A 23338-nucleotide genomic window follows, 5' to 3' on the forward strand; every position below is an offset into this window, starting at 1 on the left:
ATTAAAAATACGAAAGACCTTATAAAAAAATCAGAGATTTTTTTTAAAAATATTAAAGGACGCCAACGTATATTCGTCTCACAAGAGTTTAGTTTAGGCGAGCATATCATAAAGACGGTGCATGATTTCTTTGGCCATGTTGGAAGGAATCACATATTGAAAAAAATCCGACCCTTTTATTATTTCAAAAATATGGACCGAATTGTCGACAAATTCTGCAAACAATGCGAAACCTGCATTAGGAATAAAAGCAGAACGAGAAGACCGATCGGGCTTATGTGGAGACTAGGACCAGCGAGGAAACCGTTTGAAATAATGTCATTCGATACGGTCCGAGGTTTTTCCAACAACAACTCACCAAAGAAGTATATGCATATACTCATAAATCACTTTTCAAGGGCTGTTTTTATGTCCACATCGAAAACACAACGCGCGGAAGATATCATAAAACTTATAAACTCGACAGGAGAAACTGACTCCATAAAAATTATCCTTGCAGACCGATACCCAGCGATGACATCCAAGGAAATTCAAGAGTACGCGAGAGAGAAAAACATTAAATTAATTTTCACCTCGACAGACTGTCCATCCTCCAATGGACTAAACGAGAGGGTAAATCAAACATTAGTAAACAGAATCAGATGCAAGATCAATTCGAAAAAAAAAAAGAAACTGGACAAAGATCGCAGAAAAAAGCGTAGAAGAATACAATCACACCAGACACAGTGTAACGGGATTTGCCCCAAATCACTTACTGTATGGGAAAATGATCGAAATCATCCCTAAGGGAATAACAGAGAAGAAGATAAACTTAAAAAGAGACGGAGAAGAAGCATTTAAAATCTCAGCAAGAAATTTCGAAATCAACAAACAAAAATATGACAAAAAAAGACGAGAACACGAGTTTAAAATTGGTGATACGGTCTTCACCCACAACGGAAACAGAATGAATAGAAATAAGCTGGAAGAAATTAGGAAAGGACCTTTCAAAATTTTGAGAAAGATTTCAAACTCTATATATGAAGTGGATAACGGTAACCGGAGATCTGAAGGGAATTTCTTCAAACTGGCCCGGAAAAACGACCGAACAGAAAGGAAGTCGATCGAAGAGCTTCCGTTCCAACAGCTTCGACGTGTCGACATTGCACGGAGCTAAAAGTAAGCTTAGCGGATCCTCGAAAGCCGCTATTTCGACCTTTATGGCACCGTCGAATTGGTTCACGAAGAGACACCAACCGATGTCGAAGAAGCCGGAAGATTTAGTAACGGCCAGTTTAAGTCTCAAGTTCGATAAATCGAAGGTAGTGAAGGCGGTGAAGGAAACGTTGGGTAAAAAGTCCCCTAATAGCGAGGTCAAACACAAAGTCGTATGGGACAACACTAGTGGAACCAAAGTGGACGCTCAGGTAAGTTGTATTTCTCGTTACGATATCGTTTCTTGTTTAAGAGCCATCGTAGGTGAAAGGGGGAATGAAAAAGAAAATCGTAAATCGTAAAATCTCTTCCAGAGAATGCACTTTATCGTAAAAATTAGTAAAGTCAACAACAACGTGAAATTAAATAATTGTTTTGATATTCTGTATTATCGATATAGGTGAAACGTGGAGAAGATAATTTGCAATCATTGCGGACAATATCGCAGTGACATTATTATCAATCGGTAATATTAAAGATAAAATTCATATGGGATGAAAACAGAGCGTCAAAAGTGGTTATTTTCCGATCTTCTTGCGAAGGGAAAAATGTTTAAGAACGGCTCTCAGCAAGGAATAAAAAATGTTATTACAGTTCCATTTTCGTGTTCGTTTTTTTTCTACATGATCCATGTGAAATAATTCTTCAGATGCTCTGCTGGTAAATGAATCGACGTTTGTAATAGAGGAAATATGAAGTACAGCGAGATCGTTGTTGACTATTGTTCTACACCGATATCGACAAAATAATTCTTCGACAACTCTATTGATAAATCAATTGTAGTTTGAAATCAAACGAATCTGAAGTACCATCAGTTTGTTGCTACGAGAACAATAGTCACCAACGATCTCGCAGTAATTCGGATTCGTTCGATTTTAAACTTCAATTGTTTTACCGACAGAATCTCTGAATAATTATTTTGCTGGTAAATTCTGTTGGTATATCGATTAGAGTTTGGAATCGAGCAAGTACGAAGTACAAGATGGCTATTGTTCTCCAGTAGCAACAGTCTGATAGTATTTCAGATTCGCTTGATTTCAAACTTAGTTCCTTTGGTTTAATTACTGATTTATCAGCTGGATCAAAATTTAAAGAAAATGAAGATCAAGTGTAGCGCGTAAGTTTTACCTCTGCTTAATTTTTTCATCTCTACACTCATCTTTTTCAACTTCCATGTCACATTTCGTATAAATGCTAATAATTCTTTGTTTTTTTTTTGATAAATTCTCTTAAACGTCGCACAAGAATTTTTCGTTCGCGAGGAGGTGCAAAAATGGCCACTTTTTGACTTAGGTCAAAATTTGCAAATTTGGGGTTAGCCCCAACTTAACCACACTTTTAATCCAACATGAATTTTATTTTAATATTACTGACCTCTGATGGTGGATCTGCGATACTGTACTTAATGATTGTAAACTATCTTATCGACTTCTCATCTATATTAATAATATAGAAATGTTAAATATTATTTTGAATATTAGGAATATTAAATAACAGTTAAATACTTAAATATATGTTATTTGATTTGTTTTAGAACGAAGCTCATTCTCTGGAGTGAAACCTTTAGTTTCTCTTTCTTACGCGATAAAGGAGAGGTGCAAGGATTTAAATATTTATAACATTATGACCTTTATTCTTTAAGCATGAAAATATTTTAAATACAAGCATATAAATATTACATATAAATATTTCTATTTACATATACATCAAGTAAATTTACATGTACATTTTCATCTTGGTAAAAAGAACGTGTAAATTATCGTATTTACTATTACGTATTTTAACGCGAAATCTCGTTTCATAAAAATTTTCATTCAAATACGTAAATACATAATATTCATAAATTTATAAGAACAATTTTGTCCGTAGGTATTTGGTAGCGCAATTGAGAAGATGTTAACGGCGGAAAAGGGAAACGATACGGGGGCTTCCGGGTCGAGCGGAAAGCCCTCGGTATCTCCGAACAAACCAATGTCAGGCAAAGTGACAAATTGGTTTTCAAATACCAAGAATCAAAATCGGAATCAGACGGAATCCAGCGAACCGTCTCTCTGTTCTTCCCTAAAGGACCTATTCAAGAAGTAATGGGGAAGAACAAATGCTAATAAATGTTAAGTGTCTCTAGTTTAATTAACACTTCTTTATCTTTATCTTTATTAACACTTATTTATTTAAGAATTTATTCAGAGATTAACACGACCTAATAGATGACTGACAATCTGGTGTAATTCAATCAAATTAACGAGCTATACTTTCCTTGTATTTTCTTATTGCTATACCTCTACAATATTCTTTTATCGTATCTGTCGATTTTAATCTCACACAAATATCTAATAAATGTGTATACAGTAGTTGACGAAAATATTAGATAGAAGATTTTTGCGAATATATATTATGTGTGTTAGTGTTTTTCTTCACTTCACTTCAATGTAACGAGACGTGTCTATCATGATTACACCGGTAAAAATTGAGACTAATTTGGAAATATATATATGGAAGCTAGAAGATGCTTATTGCAGACGTACACATAGCAAAAAACTAATGTACAATGTAAAGAGTATTTTTAAACATATGATTGATTAGGGGTAAAAATGCTCCTACTAAAAATATTGTGACTTATTTATACAATACATAATTAACTGTCCAAATACCGATGGTAATCAATAAGCATCTTATAATTCCTATTTACATTTGTTTCAAAAGCTTCTTTCGTTTCATAAGGAAATAATAGATGCACGACACTTTTTGTTTTATATTATTCTATCGATTTATGTATGATCTATTTTGTAGTAATAGAACAAAACGAAAGAAACTTTTGAGACAGCCTAATGCATCTTGAAATTCATGAAAAGCTTCAACAAAATATTCATGGAAAGTTTCTGTAAGCGTCCGAGTACTTTCGTGAGCCGTTATATGTATAATAATTCGTTACAATGTTAGTGATAGCTTGGAAAGTGAACTATTTTTATTATACATCTTTTTACTTTCCATATTACGCTCATAGATACTCTAAAACGCCGCGATACTAACTCTTATCTATCATGTTTACGAATGCCTATAATTTGTGAAACCGCTTCTGATTTTACGGAAATTTTGCAGTTGCTTGATGAATGAAACAGATTTGTTAAGAGAATCACATGTTATAGATACCTGAACTGTGATTTATTTAATATATCTTTTCTGATTTGTTATCCTGCAACATTTCCATGTTTTACGAAGCTTTAAATTAAATTTCACAAGTTTATTTTCCTTAAGCTAAAGACGATGCTGGTGAAATATTTATTTCTGAAGTAAAAAGTAAAAATATAGCTTACATATTGCTTGTATTTAATCATGTATTACGATTAATCCTGTTGCGATACTCGTATATTTCAGTTAGGCTCTGGTTTTAGTAAACAAGAAAGATTTATAATATCTTAAGAGGATGTTTAGCATGAAATCATGCTAATAAGAAGTTTTTCATGTTTTTCTTCAGGCTTAAAATATTTTTTAATGTTGTGAAAAAATTGGGTTGAAAATGAATAAAAGGGTGCAACAGGGTATTTAAACAAACTAATGTCTCTTATATGAATAAGTCGAGTGATATGCTGTAAATTATTTTCACAAAAAGACACCCATTTTTATTATTGTTTTCTAAACAAAATTCAATAATAATAGGAAGTTTCTTTAACTAACATTTAGTTATCGATCCTATTTTTATTGAAGTTTAACAATACTGTTCAATGTTAATAATTATTAATTTATAAGTGAAGGGTAATTCCAACGAAGAAAGATATCATTTGCAAACAAATAGTTTCAGATGAAATCAGCATTGGTACTGTAAATTTAAGATATTATAAATCTAATATGTATTGTATCGCAAAGCGGGATTCATGATGAAAAATTAAATATAAAAGTCCATGAAATTTCGCAAATTTAAACATCTCAGTTGATACAGCTTTAATAAATGTGGACAAAAGTTTAGTCTATCTTTATATTTAAATAACGCATGATATTTAATTCTACAGTATAATTAAACAAAGATTCGAAGCTGAAAATTTCGAAATATAATTGAACAATATATCGTACAATAAATGTTATATGATGTTCTGTAAAGGAGAATTGCATTTTTATGAAGAGGATCAAAGATAAAAGAGATTTTTGTTGAACGATACGACCGTTTCGAAATTCCATTTTGATCTTGTGTATGTATAGTGTATCTCGTACAAAAGATATTACAACAAGCGTCCAGTCATAATGTGAAACATTAATCAAAATTTCTAATCTCGAGTGTTTCAAGTCCCAGAACTCATCTTAATAAATATAAGAAGGACAGATTAAATTCAATCTTATTTTTCTAATTTTCTCGTTAATAATTAAATATGAGCATCAATCAATCAATAGTTCATAATGCACGGTATAATGCGTGTATAACATTCATCTGATTTCAATTAACTTACGTTTAAGCAAAATAATTATTCGAACTAGTTTATCATTCACATTATTACACATTTTAATTGTATATATATCTAGTACAACATAGAAAGGATATTTTAGGATTATGAGTATTCCTTTAATTTTTAAGAAGAACAATAAGTATGCATAGTATTTCTTTTATCTCATATTCTAATTTCACCACATTGAATTTTCTAAAGAAAGATGATCTATTTATTTTAGATAACGCAAATCCTTTATTTTAGATATGCAAAGTCAAATATATTTTTGTCAATAAAGACACAAAAAATCTTAGATGTCTAAATGTCAGCTTTAAGAACAGTAGACTTGCCTGCCTTCAAACTTAAATGTCCTTTCCAGTAGTAAAACTTAAAATGACATTAACAACGGCAGTAATATTTACGCCTACAGATGGAGGATATTAGACTTCGATTAAAATACAAGTAGCTCAATAAATATGAGTCTAAGTACGATGGTTAAAGAATAACGATTCGTCATTCTTTATTCCAGCGCTTAATGCTATCCTTCTTTCAACAAATACAATCCTAGAACAATGCCGCTGAAGAGAAATGTTATGCGTGAATTTATTTGCCTTTGCGGGACGAAGGTTTATTAAATTATTAAATGAAAATATTAAATGAAAATGAATATGTATAATTGTGTGTATAAAAATTGATATATGTATGTATGTATAAAATATATATATGTATGTATATATATATATATATATATATGTCGGGTTGGCGTTAAGATTAGAGTTAGGGATAAGGGCGTGAAACGAATCCCTATTGGCGCTAGACGTGATCGTTATGCAATAGAGGAGATATTTACTAGTGCAAATATGACTATGATGGAATTGGACAAGTAATCGCGATAATTAGATACTCGAGAAGCAAATGACGATGATCCTAGGCTCAATAACGAATCCGCGGTCAACGGGATGACGAACTTTACCCTTCGTTAGCGTCTAAGTTACACTGTATGTTAGAGCAAGGGGCAATTATTACGTATACGAAAGACAGGTCGATTGCCGATGAGATCGCACTAGAGTGAGTGGCTCTCCGTCGCGGTGACGCTGTCGAAGAAATCTATGATGGGTGTGCCTAAGGGAACGAGATCTCGGAGTCGTCATCGACTCCAGTCGGAGGTTCGGTACGCATATCGAGATGGTGTGTAATAGAGTCGACAAGTTAATAGGAGCCCTTAGGGGAATTCTACCCAACATCAACGGGCCGCCCAGCTTGGCTCGTAGGCTCTACTACAACGTGTGGGAGTCCATCGTAACTTACGGAGCGCCGGTGTGGGCTAGAGCAGCGAATGCCGATAAGAACAGGTAAAAGCTGAAACGAGCACAACGAACGGCCCTGTGCATAACAACGCCGGCATACCGTACCGTCTCCCACGCGGCACTTTGCGTGTTGACCGGGAATCTCCCGATTTACATAAAGATAAAGATGCTCGGAGAGACCTACGAGAGGAACAAGATCCATGGGTCCAGGATTGGCACGGATGACGGCTGCAAGCTGAAGGAGGAACTGGAGGCGATTCGCAAGAAGGCCCAAGATGACTGGCAGAAGGAGTGGAACAACCACAAAAAGGAAAATATCACAAAGAAATTAATACCGAGTGCGCTGCTATTTACCAAAAAGAAGATGGACATCGATCACCACACCATGCAGCTGCTAACCGGGCATGGGAGCTTCGGTGTCTATAGAAAAAGGATTGGCAAGGACAGCGACGGCAACTGTCTCGACTGTGTAGACCCGAACGACGATGCAGAGCACGCCCTCTTCGCGTGCCCGAAGTGGACGGACAGAAGGATCGAGCTGGAGAACGCTCTGGGCGGGAAGATAGACGTGGGCAATCTGATCGCCACGTTGACCGCCAAGAACGAGAGCTGGAATAAATTCAGGCAATTCTGCAAGACCGTCATGTGTCACAGGAGGGTGACAGCGAGGGCCTGGGAAGAGGCAAGGGGGAGAACGAGCGAAACAACAACTACGTGGAGCAATGAGGGCAAGAACACGAAACAACGAAAAACCGCAGAAGGAGACCAGTCCAGTATTCTGAACTGGCTGAGAGGACGACATGAGCAGTAACTGCCCGAAGAAGTAGATACAACGGGGCACGAAAGGACAACCCTGATGACTGCCGACAGGTTTTACCGGGGTTGTCTGCCCTCTAAGCGGAGGAAGAAGGAGGAGGGGTTTTTAGTGGGTATGGCAACGACAACCGACCGACTCCCACATAACCCAGTGATGCGGGTCACTGGGCACGCGTAATAGCATTTTCCCCTCCCCACGCAAAAAAAAAAAAAAAAAAAAAAAGGGCACGAGATCATCGGATTCTTGGACAGCGGAGAAAAGTCTCCGTTCGAAGGGTGTGGGAAATTGACGTTGCTGTTAATTGGTCAATTTCCATGTTGGTGGTTAGAGAAAGATATTAGCTGTCCTTGGGAAAAGTTGCTAGCGGGAAGCGTCGTTCGTGGAAGGATAGATTTCTCTTATCTTCCCATAGTTGGGGCACAGGCTATTTGTCTATTTGAAAGACTTTGTATAATTGAAACTTAATATTCGTAGCCGGTCCTCGCCCAGCTAAACATATACTGTGAAGATGCGTTGGCATCTGGCAATCATCTTACCCGAAGGACAAAGTCTGCGTGTGGCGAGCCACGGGGCAGAAACCATTGAAACGTTTACCGTCGTGCCCTGTCCCAAGTATTTCTTTTAAGAAGAGCTATAGAATTACTTCATGCCTTTGTTAGACAAAACGTTCATCCCTTTGACCGCGGCTACGTTCGGCGACTGATTGTCGCCTCACTATCATAAATCTCAAATAAATACAGTCGGATCGAATGACGACAGTTTCTTAATACGGCTATGGTGAAATCTAAATTTCAATACTAGGGGTCTTCCCAAAGTTCCAAAGGGAACGTTCCGGTGTTCTTTCATCTCCGACATATATATATATATATATATATATATATATATATATTATTATAATGACTTATTTTAATAATGACTTAATTTGTATAGTAAAAACAGCTAAAATCTCATGTAAGATTGTTGGGATGTTACGTGATATTTCTGTTGCATCATTGATTATCGTTATACTTTGAAAAATAATTAAGGAAGCGAACAATGCGTGGACGATTATGGCAGTTTTATTAATAAACGAACGTTTAGTAGAGAATATGGATTTATTGGATAAGTAAATGTTTCATTAAATGTAACTGCTACATGCAGAATAATATGTTGTTACATGTATGAACTAAAGTTGATGTAATACTCATATTGTATTTATGGTTTCAAAGAATTAATAAAATCTGCTGAGATTCAAACGTATACTCTCCCTTTTATTCTATGAGAATTAAACATTTAGAAGATTTTATGAAAATGCACTAAAAAACAATCAGAAGCATCTGTTTCTCCTCTTTTTTTTCTTTTTTTTTTTTTAAATATGTTGATTGCCACGCGATTTTTATACTTATTTTGACTTGGATAGATAGATTAAAGCGTACCATACCAAGACATTTCATTCTTGCAAAATATTCTAGTCTATTTGCGTACGTGCTCATAATCTTGGCTGATAACCGCCATTCGCTATATACATCGTTGGTATCGACGTCAAAGGATTAACACAGACAAATACACAATCCATACAATCCGATTTGATTGATTTTAGATCTTGCATCAAACAGATCTCTATATAAACAGATAATTTCTGATTCTAAACATTTGTATCGCTTCTTCTTCCGCTTTGAAATCCTCTACAAACGCCTTTTATAGTCGTTCAACTTTTCAGCTCACAGAAAAGAACATTACGCGTATTCCTAGCAATCGCCCAAAGACTCGAACGTGTGCTTCGATAAAGCTCGCTTAACTTTCATCGACACATCGATAACTTTGCGTTCCAAGATGTTATTACGCCCTAGAATCCCTAACATAATTTTAGAACCAGAATTTCTGTGCAAAACAATTCCATCGCTTTGTCACGCTTAACGGCTCAATCATCGAAACATGTATCATAACGCACGAATTATGATAAAAAAGAAACTGTCTTTCGAATAAAAGCAATCCGTTTGCCAGGTGCGCTTAAGGATGTACAGGACGTCGACGGAGCAAGTGTACGAAATACAGCCGCTGGAGGGTAACAGTTCCGCTCAACGTTACACTCAACAGCCGAAACAACGATTCTCTGAAATGCCTACTCCGTCGGTTTCGCCGACGTCTTCTCTCCGAAAGCGCGTCTCGGAACTGCCAAGAGCCGCGAGTGCATCCGTTTCCGGTGCTGCGGGCATTGTCTGCTCTAATACGGATCTGATATCGATCCTAAGCTCGTTAGAGTCTTCCGCGACGAAAATCAACCGATGCGGCGAGGAAGCGCCGAGTTCCCGGGACGATAGCAAATCAAACTGGCCCGGAAAAACGACCGAACAGAAAGGAAGTCGATCGAAGAGCTTCCGTTCCAACAGCTTCGACGTGTCGACATTGCACGGAGCTAAAAGTAAGCTTAGCGGATCCTCGAAAGCCGCTATTTCGACCTTTATGGCACCGTCGAATTGGTTCACGAAGAGACACCAACCGATGTCGAAGAAGCCGGAAGATTTAGTAACGGCCAGTTTAAGTCTCAAGTTCGATAAATCGAAGGTAGTGAAGGCGGTGAAGGAAACGTTGGGTAAAAAGTCCCCTAATAGCGAGGTCAAACACAAAGTCGTATGGGACAACACTAGTGGAACCAAAGTGGACGCTCAGCTAAGTTGTATTTCTCGTTACGATATCGTTTCTTGTTTAAGAGCCATCGTAGGTGAAAGGAGGAATGCAAGAACGCACATAATACGCAAAAATCTATGGCAGATTCAAAGTACAGTACTCGTTGTGATATTCGGTAAAGATAATAAGTTCTCCTATGGAGATTTCATTTTTCAAATTATTCTCGTAAAAGTACGTATTTGCATAAATAAATAGCACACGGTCTCTGCGTAAATACCCAGGCCAGTTATAAATATTTCAGTTTGCCAACGATATCCCAACATGTGGGACACTCACATGTGTGCTACTTCGTGAGCGATGATAAAGGCGCTGGTCAAGCCTTCGTCTCGATTTAACGCGCACGATCTCGCGGGATAGCATACTCCTGACACAGGTGCGTAACCGGAAGGACCTCCTATATCTAATCGCGTCAACCATACAGCAACATCGTGATTTACGTCCTTCGAGGACAGCATCTTTCTGTTCCATTTGTTCACGTTCTCGAGAGATCGTCTGGCATCGCCACGGCGGACCTACGACAACGTTTAATATTTTCTTAATAAAAGCTAGCAAATATTACGAATATATTATATTTATTATTACATCATGCATTATATACTATATATAAATATTCGTCAATGATAATAAATATATGTGCAAGTAATCATGTTGTTGATTGTAATCAAATGTAACTTGTAACGCTATTAGTATTTTAATCTTCCTGAAAAATGTTGAAATGTTGATTCAACAGCAGAGAAGAATAGCAGAAAAAGAAAAGTAAAAGGAATCGCAAGTGTCGTATATCAATGATATTATCATAGGTCTATAACATTAAATTAAGATTCTTAAGAGATGAAAAAGGTTTAATAGTCGATTATACAGATATTTCGGATACACGATAAATGCGAGGTTTGTCAATGATCCGTGAAAATTGTTTGTTTGGAAATTTGTTTCCAAGGGATCGTTCACGGTTGTCCAATTTAACAAAATGGAACTCGTTGCATTTTATCGACCTAAAACGTCATGCGCAGATATTTTGACCTATATAATTTATATACCATACACTGTACAGATAAGTAGAAAATAAAATAATTGACACTCGCATATGCGTATCTCAGATAGTTACTACTTTAGTTAAATGATTTAATTTAATGGAAATCGCTTACCATAACGTCTCGTTTTTCCGCGTATAAAATCATTCGTACGATCACTAGAATCATGTTGGATTCGAGCGATGGGTCCATGTAAATTGCACTGACCTAGGATTAAAATACGTACGAAAATGTAACAGGCGTTAAAACAGTATTACAGCCTTACAAATAAATTATTATTCAAAACTCTCGTAAATACATCGTATCTTATATAATTTTCCTAAAAAATTAATTTTATTCGTTATATTTATCTTAGGAAATGTACGTTATTAATCTCAACAGCATTGGAAAACCAATTACCGAATGGCTGAAATTAATCGATTACAAAATTCCATTACGGATAAATTATTTGCAGAACTCTTTAAAAGATACGTGTAAGCTTTGAACAGTGTAAACAGAAAATACAGAGCTTCCATCCGAGTATACGATCGAGATGTTTGAAAGCAAGTAGCGTACCTTGAAAATACAGAGATACGCATAACTCTGCCCTATGTTTCCCGGTTGCTCGCGTACATATGTAGGAAAAGGTATTCTATATCTAAGTATAATAACAGAATTTCGTTTGGTATTACTTACGATGTTTAAAAGAGCCAAGATATATTGCTGTACTCGAATTCCATGAAAATCTACCACGGAGTAATCAGCAGCTATTCCAAGCTCTAGCCATCGTGGCGGCGAATCCTTAGCAGTTGGTCTTTTCTCTAGAAATGACTTATCTTAGAAATCGACTTATCTTCCACGAAATTAGAAAGTCTACTCGACTCGACTTGATAGCTTAAACGCATGATTATTAAAAGCATAAATTAATATCTACGAGCAAGTATTCGTGGAATAATTATTATGATATAAATAATTATTTCAAAAGTATAATTTCAAAAATATCAATTCGGTATCACCGTGAATTTCATCCTGCAAATTTCTTTAAAATTCTTGACAAATTTTGGTAAACGTATTCCTCCAGCAAATTTGTCTATTTTTCTATTTTTTTACATTAAATTAGGCAAGATAGATAAAGATTCGTGCAATGGACAATATACATATGTGTAATAGACAGGGAATAATAAAATAAATTAAAAACAGCGAAATATAGATGAACGTGTAGAAGATCAAGCGAGAGTGGAACGCAATAGGGAGAATAATTGTAAACCGAGTTCCTTTTAAGGCTGAAGATAAGCTATTCTTATATTACATGCTGTTATTATTACTTTTGTACACGATAGATTGGAATATCAGTACAATTTCTTTCTTTCAGTAATATTCGATGATTCGTTAATTTATTAACCGCTATATTGTACGTGGTAAGTAAAAAAGCAACGATTGTACAAGAATGGCATTTGGAAAAATATTTGACTTACTTGATAATCTGTTCCTTTGCCATTTAGGACCAGAGAAGTATCCAATTTCCTCGGGATTTGTTATTTTATATAGGTTGGGGTTGATAATCAATCTCGGATCCACTCGGATTGGTTATCACACCTTTTATTTTCTCTCTTATACAAAACACCAAATCACACAGCAAACGTTTAAACTCTCCCAATGCGTCTTAGCAATTAAGGCGTGGTCGACTCCTATGACAAAAGAGCGTCGTTAGGAGTCGTACCAACACAACCCTAGTAACCTTTTAGTAACTAGCGGTCATACCAACTGAGCATTTCTCAACAGGATTTACGTCGATCGATAATTCTTCCACTATTGTATCGTTGTATTCTGTGGAGACATCGTCTTTTTCATCGTACAGAATCAATTTCTCAGCTTCTGGGTATTCCACGTCGAAGACGTCACCGGAAAGATTATAAAATCCCTGAACATCGTGGCTTAAGGAATCGCGTTTGCTTCGTTTCGACTTTCTCTTACTTTCTTCAACTTCGAATTTATTCGATTTCCCTGTAACCGAATTATCAACGTTTTACCACGTTTGCCTGTCTTATCTTCGCTATTCTCGTTACGGATAAAATGAAAAAATAGTTGCAAAATTTCTGAAATTGTAAATACGACCAGACTGGAACGTATCAACGACATATACGGTGTCACAAAATTGTGACAAGTCAATATTCCAGTTGTTAGTTTGTTGAATTTACGCCACCGCTGATTAAACGTATCACGCTTTAATAGAAAATTCAATTTCCCAGCGGGGAAAATGGAATTTTGCGCTAATTAAAGTATTGCGCTTTTGTACAAAATTCCATTGTTTTCTGTTGCCCGCAAAAATGCAATTTTACGACGGACATTTCAGACAAATTTCCATCAGACGGCTTTCCATCCGTAAAAAAGAATGCTATCTATAAAAGTGTCAATGGAAATTGATCAAAGTAACGTCAAACAAACCCGTTTAAACAGCGAGGTAAATAGACCAATTGCTTTTAACAAAACCTGTATCGTTGCTCTTAACCGTTTCACTTTTAAATATCAATCGGCGCTGTTCCTCATTAAAATTTCGATTCAAATCGAACGAGAAATACAGCGTAACACTTGGAATTTTCTATCGTTTCTCAACCATACTTCGAACATTTACGTCGCATTCTTCGATTCATAGGATCGCGATGTTGGATTCTTCGATTTCGATACAAAAACGTTTCACAGCTTTCGACGCGGGCAATTTAATTAAGAGAACAAATAATTTGTTTATAAACTGCCAATTACGTGCCTTGAATTTCCGATATATGCAATAAATTTCATTGCTACTTGACCTAAGTGGGTCATAAAGTTGCAACCGTGTAAACCGTGCCACGTAATTTTATTGCATTCAATTTTCCACGTTTCCAACAATTTATCAAATTAGAATTTATCCGCGCATCGTACGAAATTTTTCATAAAAATTGATTAATAATAGTAGATATATAGCTCCTCGTATTCGTAAAACAGATTTTTAATCTGTAAACAACGAGTCGTGGTAATTACGATACGATCGATTTTCAACTTAGCAAAATTTGTTTCCATTTAACATTCACATCCAGATTGTATTTCCTTTGTAATAAATTAATTATATAATTAAATAAATTTATTATTCGAACCGATATTCAGATACAGTTCGAGTATACTTGATAAATTTTCAGACTCGATTCTCCAAGTCGAAAATGAGAACGTTTTATCCTATACTTTTTCTTCATTTTTCCACAAGGATTCGCGTTGTTCTCGCTTTCAGACGTTGTTCCGTTGCATCCTGTATATACGGGGTGTGCGAAAACCGTGTGTTTAAACCGTCAAATTGTAAGGAGTTGATTTACAGACAAGAAGAAGAAGAAGAAGGAAGAACTTTATATAATGTTCGTCAACGGACGTTTCTTTACAGAATTACAAACGAGTATCGTTCGTACGAAACAGGTAACGACGCGTTTTCCATCGCAGCGTGCAAAAGTTCGCTGTATTATCGTGTCAGCGCAGTTGCATGCTTTTTATCATGCGACAACAAGCCCGTGTCGTTAATAGCTACAATAATGATACAATGAAAAATTATTATCTGGTATGTTTGATTGGTCGTTGGAGAACGTTGTCCGTGTGCTCGGATAGAAGCCTGACATCGATCAACGATGGGAGTAATACGATCTCGTACACACAGTTGCTAACAATTCGATCGAGTTGCAAAAACCGCGTGTTTTTACTCGTTGCGCTAGTTGTTCACGCGAACTCGCATCTCCAGAATAAACCTTCCGTTTTACAGTTGCGAAACCATAAATACAGAAAAGAAAACGCAGTTCTTGAAACTCTGACGAAACGCTGATAATACGGTCAATTGTCGCGTGCCGTGGAATGGAAAATTCGTCGTTACTTGTTTCATACGTACGATACTTGTTTGTAACTGTGAAAAAACGCGTTTATTGCCCAGCTTCGTACGACATGTTTTTCGGTAAATATTTACAAAGCGGACAATCTCGCCATATTCAACGGCTTTGAAATATGTTTGCCAAGGCTAATATTCCGAACAACTTTTTCCTGTAATACTCTTTACCGTCGCTCTGCTTTCCGCGATATTCGCAGCAATTTCTGTCTCGACGACAGCGATGATTTCGTAGTTTCGTTTTTCTCGATATCACTGCTAAAGCTTTTCCTACCTCGAATAACGACGCAAAGCTTCGTATGAATCGTATCTATCCTGTTACTTGATACGCGAATTTAATTCGCGGTAGCCTCAATGATGTTTCTTCCCTGTGCGAGTTGAAAATGATTATCAGAACTGCATATATATATATATATATGTCGGGTTGGCGTTACGATTAGAGTTAGGGTTAAGGGCGTAAACGAATCCCTATTGACACTAGACGTGATCACTATGCAATAGAGGAGATATTTACTAGTGCAAACATGACCATGTTGGAATTGGACAAGTAATCGCGATAATTTGATACTCGAGAAGCTAATGACAATGATCTTAGGCTCAATAACGAATCCACGGTCAACGGGATGACGAACTCTACTCTTCTTTAGCGTCTAAGTTGTACTCAATGTTAATGCATGGGGCCATCACTACGTATCCGAGAGTTACTTGAATCGTCGTCGAGATCGTACCGGATAGTCACTCTCCGTCTCGACGATGCCGTCGAGGAAAACTATAATGGGTGGGTCTAAGGACATGAGATCCTCGGATTCGTCAAAGAAAGCTTTCGTTCCAAAGGTGAGGGAAATTAGCGCTGTTGCTAATTGGTCGATCTCCATATCGGCGTTTTGAAAGAGATGCTGGCCGCCCTTGATGGGAGGTTGTTGACGGGGGCATCGTTCGTGGAAGATAGGCTTCTCCTATCGTCCCGTAGTTGCAACAAGGACTGTTTGTCTAAATGAAGAACTTTGCTTGACTAAATCTTAAGATTTATTGCGGGTCCTCAAGTTAGCTAAACATACTGCGGAGGTATATTGACATCTGGAGATCATCTTACCCGAAGGATAGGATCTGCGTGTGGCGAGCCACGGAACAGAAACCTTTGAAATATTTACTGCCACGTGTCGCTACGGCTATTTCTTTAAAGGAGAGGTATAGAGTTACTCTGTGCCTTTGTTAGATAAAACGTTCATCCCTTGACCGCGGCTACGTTCGGCGACTGGTTGTCGCCTCGAGCCCAAGCTCACTATCATAAACCTCGAACAATCGGAGCGACATTTGTTTAATCTAAATTACGACATTACGGTATTCCCGAGAATCCAAGGAGAGGTTCCGGTGTTTTTCCATCTCCGACACGGCCATTCTGACTATCACACGTCCTCGGGTGCAGCTACAAGATTGAGTCTTTCTAACATTAGGTTCGGTACAATTAGCATGTCTACAATTTAACTTAATGTCTAAATAAGCTGAGGGTCCGGTGTAACAACAAAATTTTGTTCGGAGGTTTGACAACAAAAGGAATAGAAGAGCACATGAATTAGTAACGTTGTAATTAGTATTGGAAGTGCTAGTTGCATCCTGTGGGTTATCAGTCGGGTCATAACGGCGAAATGGACCAGTCTCGATTTCGCACCCCAATGGATCTCGTTTTTCTAGATCGCACGACCGCACCAAACTTCGTAACACTATAGCTCATGGTGCGCGTGAACACATCACTTGCCCCTTAGTCGAGCTTCATAACACTATAGCTCATGGTGCGCGTGAACACATCACTTGCCCCTTTACCAAGCTTCATAACTCTATAGCTCATGGTGCGCGTGAACACATCACTTGCCCATTTACCAAGCTTCATAACTCTATAGCTCATGGTGCGCGTGAACACATCACTTGCCCATTTACCAAGCTTCATAACTCTATAGCTCATGGTGCGCGTGAACACATCACTTGCCCATTTACCAAGCTTCATAACGTACTCCGTAAGGTGCTACGGTCTTTGTGCTAAGGATCTTCCGAGATCGAGGTGCTCATGTCGTCGTGGTCACTGTTATTGCCGTCACTACCGACGTCCAACTCAGCGGGAACGCGACTGTCCGGCATTTTTCTTAATCTGTCGTGACTGTTTTTATACGATCGTTTGCCGTCTAGCGTTTTTAAAATATATCTATCTCGTTCCAAAATCTCGGTTATTACGAATGGACCCTTGAATTTTGGCTCTAGCTTGGTTTGGTTTCTTTTCTCATTTTTTGCGTAGTACGAAATCGCCGAGGTTAAACCTAACCACTTTAGCTTTGTTTCTATCAAAACTTTCTTTGTTGTACTGGGCTTTACTCTCTATGTTCTATACAGCCTGCTGTCTTACATCAGGGATATCGACTTCCTTTTCTTCGATATTGTCAGGTAGTAATAGGTCGTACGGTCTCGCTGTTCTACCGATTAGTAGTTGTAAAGGGCTCGAATTAGTCACGCGGTTGGTGGTGCAGTTCAACGCTAGCTGTATTTCCCCAATCGCGTCTTGCCACGGCCGCCCGGTCGTTTCTACTGTCGTGAACGTATTTTCAATGTACGCATAACACGCTCTACCTGTCTATTGGCTCTATCATCGGTCGCTGTCGGGTGAACTTTAATTCGTTTGCTTTCGCAGAATTCTCGAAATTCATTACCTTTAGAACATCTTTCCTGATCTGCTATTATCCGGCAGGGACTTCCGAATAAAATATAGCGGGTTTAAGCGCTTTAATGGTGTTACGGAAATCTATCTTACGAGTACGATGCAGGTACACGAATTTAGTGAACACATCGATCAAAACAATGACGTACTCCTTTGAATCGCTTTTACCACTCAACTTGCCTGTTATGTCCATGTGGACCGTATGCCAGGGTATGCTGGTCTTAGGTATAGGATGTAGTTCGGCTTGTATCTTACCTGAACTAGCTTTCGAAACTTGACAAGCATGACAGTTCTCAATGAATCGGCGAACGTACTTCGCCATCCCTTCGAACCAGTAATACTCGTACAGTCTCTCGAGCGTTTTCTCCCAACCTAAGTGCATAATTGACTGGTGCACATAGTTAATAACAGACTATCTAAAACCTCTTAGGACTATAGGTAAACAGAGAGTCCTGCCTTTTCTTTGTATCCTACGGTAAAGAGTACCGGACCGTAATTCGTATGTATTCGCGATGTCTTCCGCGAGCTCATCGTTTTGCAATTTCTTGACGATTCCCAAGGTTTGAGAATCACGACGTTGTTCGGCTAATCGCCAGTATTCCGATATTTCGGCCAGATTGATTTCTTTCTCCGCAATTTTATCAATTTTACGGTGGTCTAAATCTACGGGGTTTCGCGAGAAGAAATCTACGTGGGCTGTCCGTTTACTTTCCAGATACATAATGTCAAAAAAACAAAAGTCTGCAAGTAGGCCCATCACCGATGGTCCCTGTCATTTAAATGTACTTTGTTACTCGACGCTTTCGACGAGTCGCAATCCGTGACGACAAGAAATTCCCGCCCATGTAGATAGTGACGGAAACGCTCGACTGCGTTTACGACTGCTAACGTCTCTAGTTCGTAGGAATTATACCTAGATTCTGCGAGGGTAGTTCTTTTACTGTAATACTCTATTACTTTGCCTTTACCTTCGACTTGATGCGTCAAAATCGCCCCGTAACTCTCTCCGAGCTAGCGTCAGTATGTAGTTCTATCGGGTAATTGGGATCGAATATCATTAACACCGGCGCGTCGGTCAGGGCGGAAACTGCCTGTTGTCTTATTTTCTCGTGCCTATCTGTCCAAGTTATATTTCTGTTATTCGAGATGAGCGCATACAGGGGTTTCATTACCTGTGAGAATTTAGGGATGAACTTTCGGAAGTACGAAGCTAACCCTATGAACTGCCTGAACTGTGTGACGGCTGTTGGCACAGGAAAAAGCTTAAGGTGTGTATTTTACCCGGGTTCGGACGAACTTCTTCGTTATGAATTACATATCTCAAACAGAGCACCGATGTCTTTAGAAAAGAACAGTTCGCAATGTTAACAGAGAATCCTGCTTTTACGAGGGTATCTAATACGGTGTTCAATCTTCCTAAAGCTTGATCTATCGAGTCGGCAATAATTAGAACGTTATCGAAATAAATAACAACGTACGAATGAGCGAGGTCGCCTAGGGCCTTGCGAATGGCCCTCCGAAAGACGGACGGCGCAATTTTTCAGTTCAAACGGCATCGTTATCTACTCATATTGTCTGTCGGGAGTAACGAACGCTGTATACTCCGCTGAATTAGGATAAGTAGGAATTTGGTGAAACCCGCTGGCCATATCCAGGCTAATAAAATATCTCGCCTCTTGCAATCTCGCGACTTGATCCGCAATAAGGAGTAAAGGGTACCGATCCGCGACGGTACTTTGATTTAGTTCTCGGGGATCCACTCATAATCTATCTGAGCCGTGTTCTTCTTCACGAGTTACGTAGGGCTCGCGAATGGCGAATTACTAGGCCTTATGATCTTTGCTTTAATTAAAACGCTTATTTTCTCACGTACCGCTCTTCGGTCCTCCTCGCTAAATCTATAAGGACTTCCTCGTACGGTGATGTTAGGATCAATTAATCGTATTTCTAACCGGCCTGTATTTACGCGAATACGTAGGGAATCCGTAACGAATGAATCTTTGAATTTGTCGAGAAGAGAAATTGATCGACTTTTATTATTACCATGTACATCAATGTCAGCTTCATTAACGACGATCTCGTTTGCAGTGGTTTCCTTACAGACATTAATTATTTTTGTTTTACACATAGCGAGGCTATTTTGTGTAATGTTACGTCAAAACCCAGACTTAGAGTTCCACAACTAATCGCGATATCATATTTTAGATAACTATCAGCAAGGACATGAGAAATTATCTTCGATGTAAAAATCATTAATACACACGATGAACAAATGGGAGGCGTATGTTTAATACAAGTATTTCCTGCTCCTCGCATTACTAATATGTCAGTCATTCTTTTGCCAGAAATCTCGAGGTCACGGACTCTTTAATTAGTGAACGCTCGGCTCCCGAATCGGAGTAAAAATGGAAACGACTCACCCAGATGACTTGATCTACCCGATGATGCTTCCAGTACGTAGAAGTCGACTCGCCACTCGTTATTGAAATTATGGTTTTCTTTCATAATCAGGTTAACAGTTACGCCCCGTGCAGCGGGGTCGGAACGTGCGATTTTAAGGGTTAAAACGTGGTAGCGAAAACTTGTTAGGTTTCACACTCGATTTTGCACTAGCGACTGGGTTACTCGCGCACGATGGTCGTAAGTTCTAGCACTGTTATAATCGGCACTGATCCCACTTCTGATGTCGGGTTGGCGTTACGATTAGAGTTAGGGTTAAGGGCGTAAACGAATCCCTATTGACACTAGACGTGATCACTATGCAATAGAGGAGATATTTACTAGTGCAAACATGACCATGTTGGAATTGGACAAGTAATCGCGATAATTTGATACTCGAGAAGCTAATGACAATGATCTTAGGCTCAATAACGAATCCACGGTCAACGGGATGACGAACTCTACTCTTCTTTAGCGTCTAAGTTGTACTCAATGTTAATGCATGGGGCCATCACTACGTATCCGAGAGTTACTTGAATCGTCGTCGAGATCGTACCGGATAGTCACTCTCCGTCTCGACGATGCCGTCGAGGAAAACTATAATGGGTGGGTCTAAGGACATGAGATCCTCGGATTCGTCAAAGAAAGCTTTCGTTCCAAAGGTGAGGGAAATTAGCGCTGTTGCTAATTGGTCGATCTCCATATCGGCGTTTTGAAAGAGATGCTGGCCGCCCTTGATGGGAGGTTGTTGACGGGGGCATCGTTCGTGGAAGATAGGCTTCTCCTATCGTCCCGTAGTTGCAACAAGGACTGTTTGTCTAAATGAAGAACTTTGCTTGACTAAATCTTAAGATTTATTGCGGGTCCTCAAGTTAGCTAAACATACTGCGGAGGTATATTGACATCTGGAGATCATCTTACCCGAAGGATAGGATCTGCGTGTGGCGAGCCACGGAACAGAAACCTTTGAAATATTTACTGCCACGTGTCGCTACGGCTATTTCTTTAAAGGAGAGGTATAGAGTTACTCTGTGCCTTTGTTAGATAAAACGTTCATCCCTTGACCGCGGCTACGTTCGGCGACTGGTTGTCGCCTCGAGCCCAAGCTCACTATCATAAACCTCGAACAATCGGAGCGACATTTGTTTAATCTAAATTACGACATTACGGTATTCCCGAGAATCCAAGGAGAGGTTCCGGTGTTTTTCCATCTCCGACATATATATATATAAATGTACGGACATCAACGTCCGAGACGTTCGTCCATGCCAAACGGTAACGCGTACAGGAAACATTTGTTCAAAATGACTTTGACTTTAGCTATATTTTTAAATTGGAATTAGCTAATGGTCGTTCGCTTTGTAAATGATTATTTCTTTTTCTTCTTTTTGCCTGCAGATTAAGCCCTCCCTGTTTGACGGTTTAAATTTATTAAATTAAATTTATTAAACCGAATATATATATATATATATATATATATATATTCGTTTGTACTACGATTACTCTCATACTCTATGTATGGTATTATAATATCGACGCTATCAGTTCTTACAGTATCACGATCAGAGTCAATTTTAGAATAGAAGAAGCAATTAACGGCGGATCGCAAAGTAAGAAGCTTATAACATAATTGGCAAGGAAGTCGGTAAATCGATCAACCAATCACCTACATCCAACCGTCTAACGAAAGATGAAAAGCCATCGCGATAACGATCCTTCTCACCTGCAGGATTTTCCGGATTCACAGACACGAAGCTCGAATTATTCCTGATCGACCACCACTTTTCGTTTTTCGGCTGAAACATCACATGCTGGCCATTCGTCAGCGGCTGAACGAAGAACGATCTCTGCCCGATCAACATCAAGGCGTACACTTCTTCTTCGCATATCGTCACGACGACGAAGGAACTCGCGTCTCCTTCCAAGCTGCCTTGTCGAAGATCGCAGTTCGCCTTGGCGTTACGTCGCTCGGACTTGGTTTTACCCTGACGCACCCAATTCACGGTGAAATTCGACGACAGTATCAATCGATCGTTGGCCATGGTCCTTAAGGTCCAGTTGCTGATCTCGAGGAACACCGGCTCTTAGTGGAGATACTCGCGCCAAGTTTCTCGGTCTTCGTGGGTCGATCTTCTGTTCCGCGCGCTCTCATTCGGGATCACTCGAGGGTAAACGATCTCGTACTCCTGCAAGCTTTGCAGAAAGTCGCTCATTCGCGACTTAGTAGCGATCGTGCCGAGCAGCCACGTGGCGAGGAGAAAACTGGGAAGTTTCGATCGCGTCATGTCTCGCGCGCTTTGATCGAAATTTCAATAGGATTTTCTGGCTACCCAAAACTCGCCAGGCATGCTCGTTCACTCGCAGACGTAGTTATCGCGATGAAAGCAGCTAATTCGCAGACCCGATATTCTCATTTCATTTCGCCGGTTCGTAACGCTTTCGAAACGCCGTGTCATATAGACGCGGATGCGACGATACTCTCGCGTTCTAACATTTTCAATGTCTCGCGCTTTATCACGTAGCTCGCGCGGAAGTAATACGAAGGTGAATCGTTGGTTTTAATACACAGGGTGTTGTTTAATCGATCGTATAATGGAGAAAGGAACGATTCTACGGTACACCAGAGATGAAATGAAATCATAGAATGCAGTGGTTTTGTAGGTAGTGCTTTATCGAAAAGATTAACCGTGAATATTTGCTCGACCTATTTATACCAAATTGATACAGAATCTTAAAATACAGACGAATCTTTCTCAATTTCCTTCGATCATCGTCTCTAGGCGTACGAAACTGCCTCGTTGAATTCGAACGTTCGTCGATTTCCTTCGACGTCTTTCAATTTCTTCTTTTTTCAATCGCCGTTCGCCTTCTCAAAGCTGTCTTCGAACAG

At 38.8% G+C, this 23338-nt stretch overlaps 2 protein-coding genes and 1 long non-coding RNA gene across 4 annotated transcripts in view; 2 read left to right on the forward strand and 1 right to left on the reverse strand.

Annotated features, from left to right (window-relative positions):
- Positions 1-7922, forward strand: part of LOC126926796 (uncharacterized) — a 94870-nt gene extending 86948 nt beyond the window's left edge. Inside the window, exon 3 of the mRNA XM_050743153.1 lies at positions 6139-7922. The gene's annotated coding sequence lies outside the window, so the exon portion shown is untranslated. The remainder of the gene's footprint in view (positions 1-6138) is intronic.
- Positions 849-3360, forward strand: LOC126926799 (uncharacterized). Of its 2 annotated transcripts, none has more exons than XM_050743162.1 (2): positions 849-1406; positions 3064-3360. In XM_050743162.1, exons 1-2 carry the CDS (start codon positions 1020-1022, stop codon positions 3277-3279), a joined length of 603 nt encoding a protein of 200 aa, XP_050599119.1. In that variant the 5' UTR covers positions 849-1019; the 3' UTR covers positions 3280-3360. The 2 variants fall into 2 exon arrangements, with proteins under 2 accessions (XP_050599119.1, XP_050599121.1); XM_050743164.1 differs by lacking the exon at positions 3064-3360 and adding an exon at positions 1595-1793.
- Positions 7923-11221: 3299 nt separating the features above from the next.
- LOC126926843 (uncharacterized) lies at positions 11222-13059 on the reverse strand. Its single transcript, XR_007714932.1, has 4 exons — positions 12886-13059; positions 12107-12231; positions 11546-11638; positions 11222-11392 (listed from the first exon to the last, which is right to left on the reverse strand). It is a non-coding gene; the product is annotated as an uncharacterized LOC126926843 (long non-coding RNA).
- Between the last annotated feature and the right edge of the window lie 10279 nt (positions 13060-23338).

This window comes from Bombus affinis, unplaced genomic scaffold (assembly GCF_024516045.1).
Source record: "Bombus affinis isolate iyBomAffi1 unplaced genomic scaffold, iyBomAffi1.2 ctg00000059.1, whole genome shotgun sequence".
Lineage (NCBI taxonomy): Eukaryota > Metazoa > Arthropoda > Insecta > Hymenoptera > Apidae > Bombus > Bombus affinis.

Excerpts from the sequence above, each read along its gene's own strand:
- LOC126926799 (XM_050743162.1), top strand. The coding sequence starts at position 1,020 with ATGAAGTGGATAACGGTAACCGGAGATCTGAAGGGAATTTCTTCAAAC. Across the intron at positions 1,407-3,063 it reads GAACCAAAGTGGACGCTCAG|GTATTTGGTAGCGCAATTGA; the intron begins GTAAGTTGTATT and ends TTTTGTCCGTAG.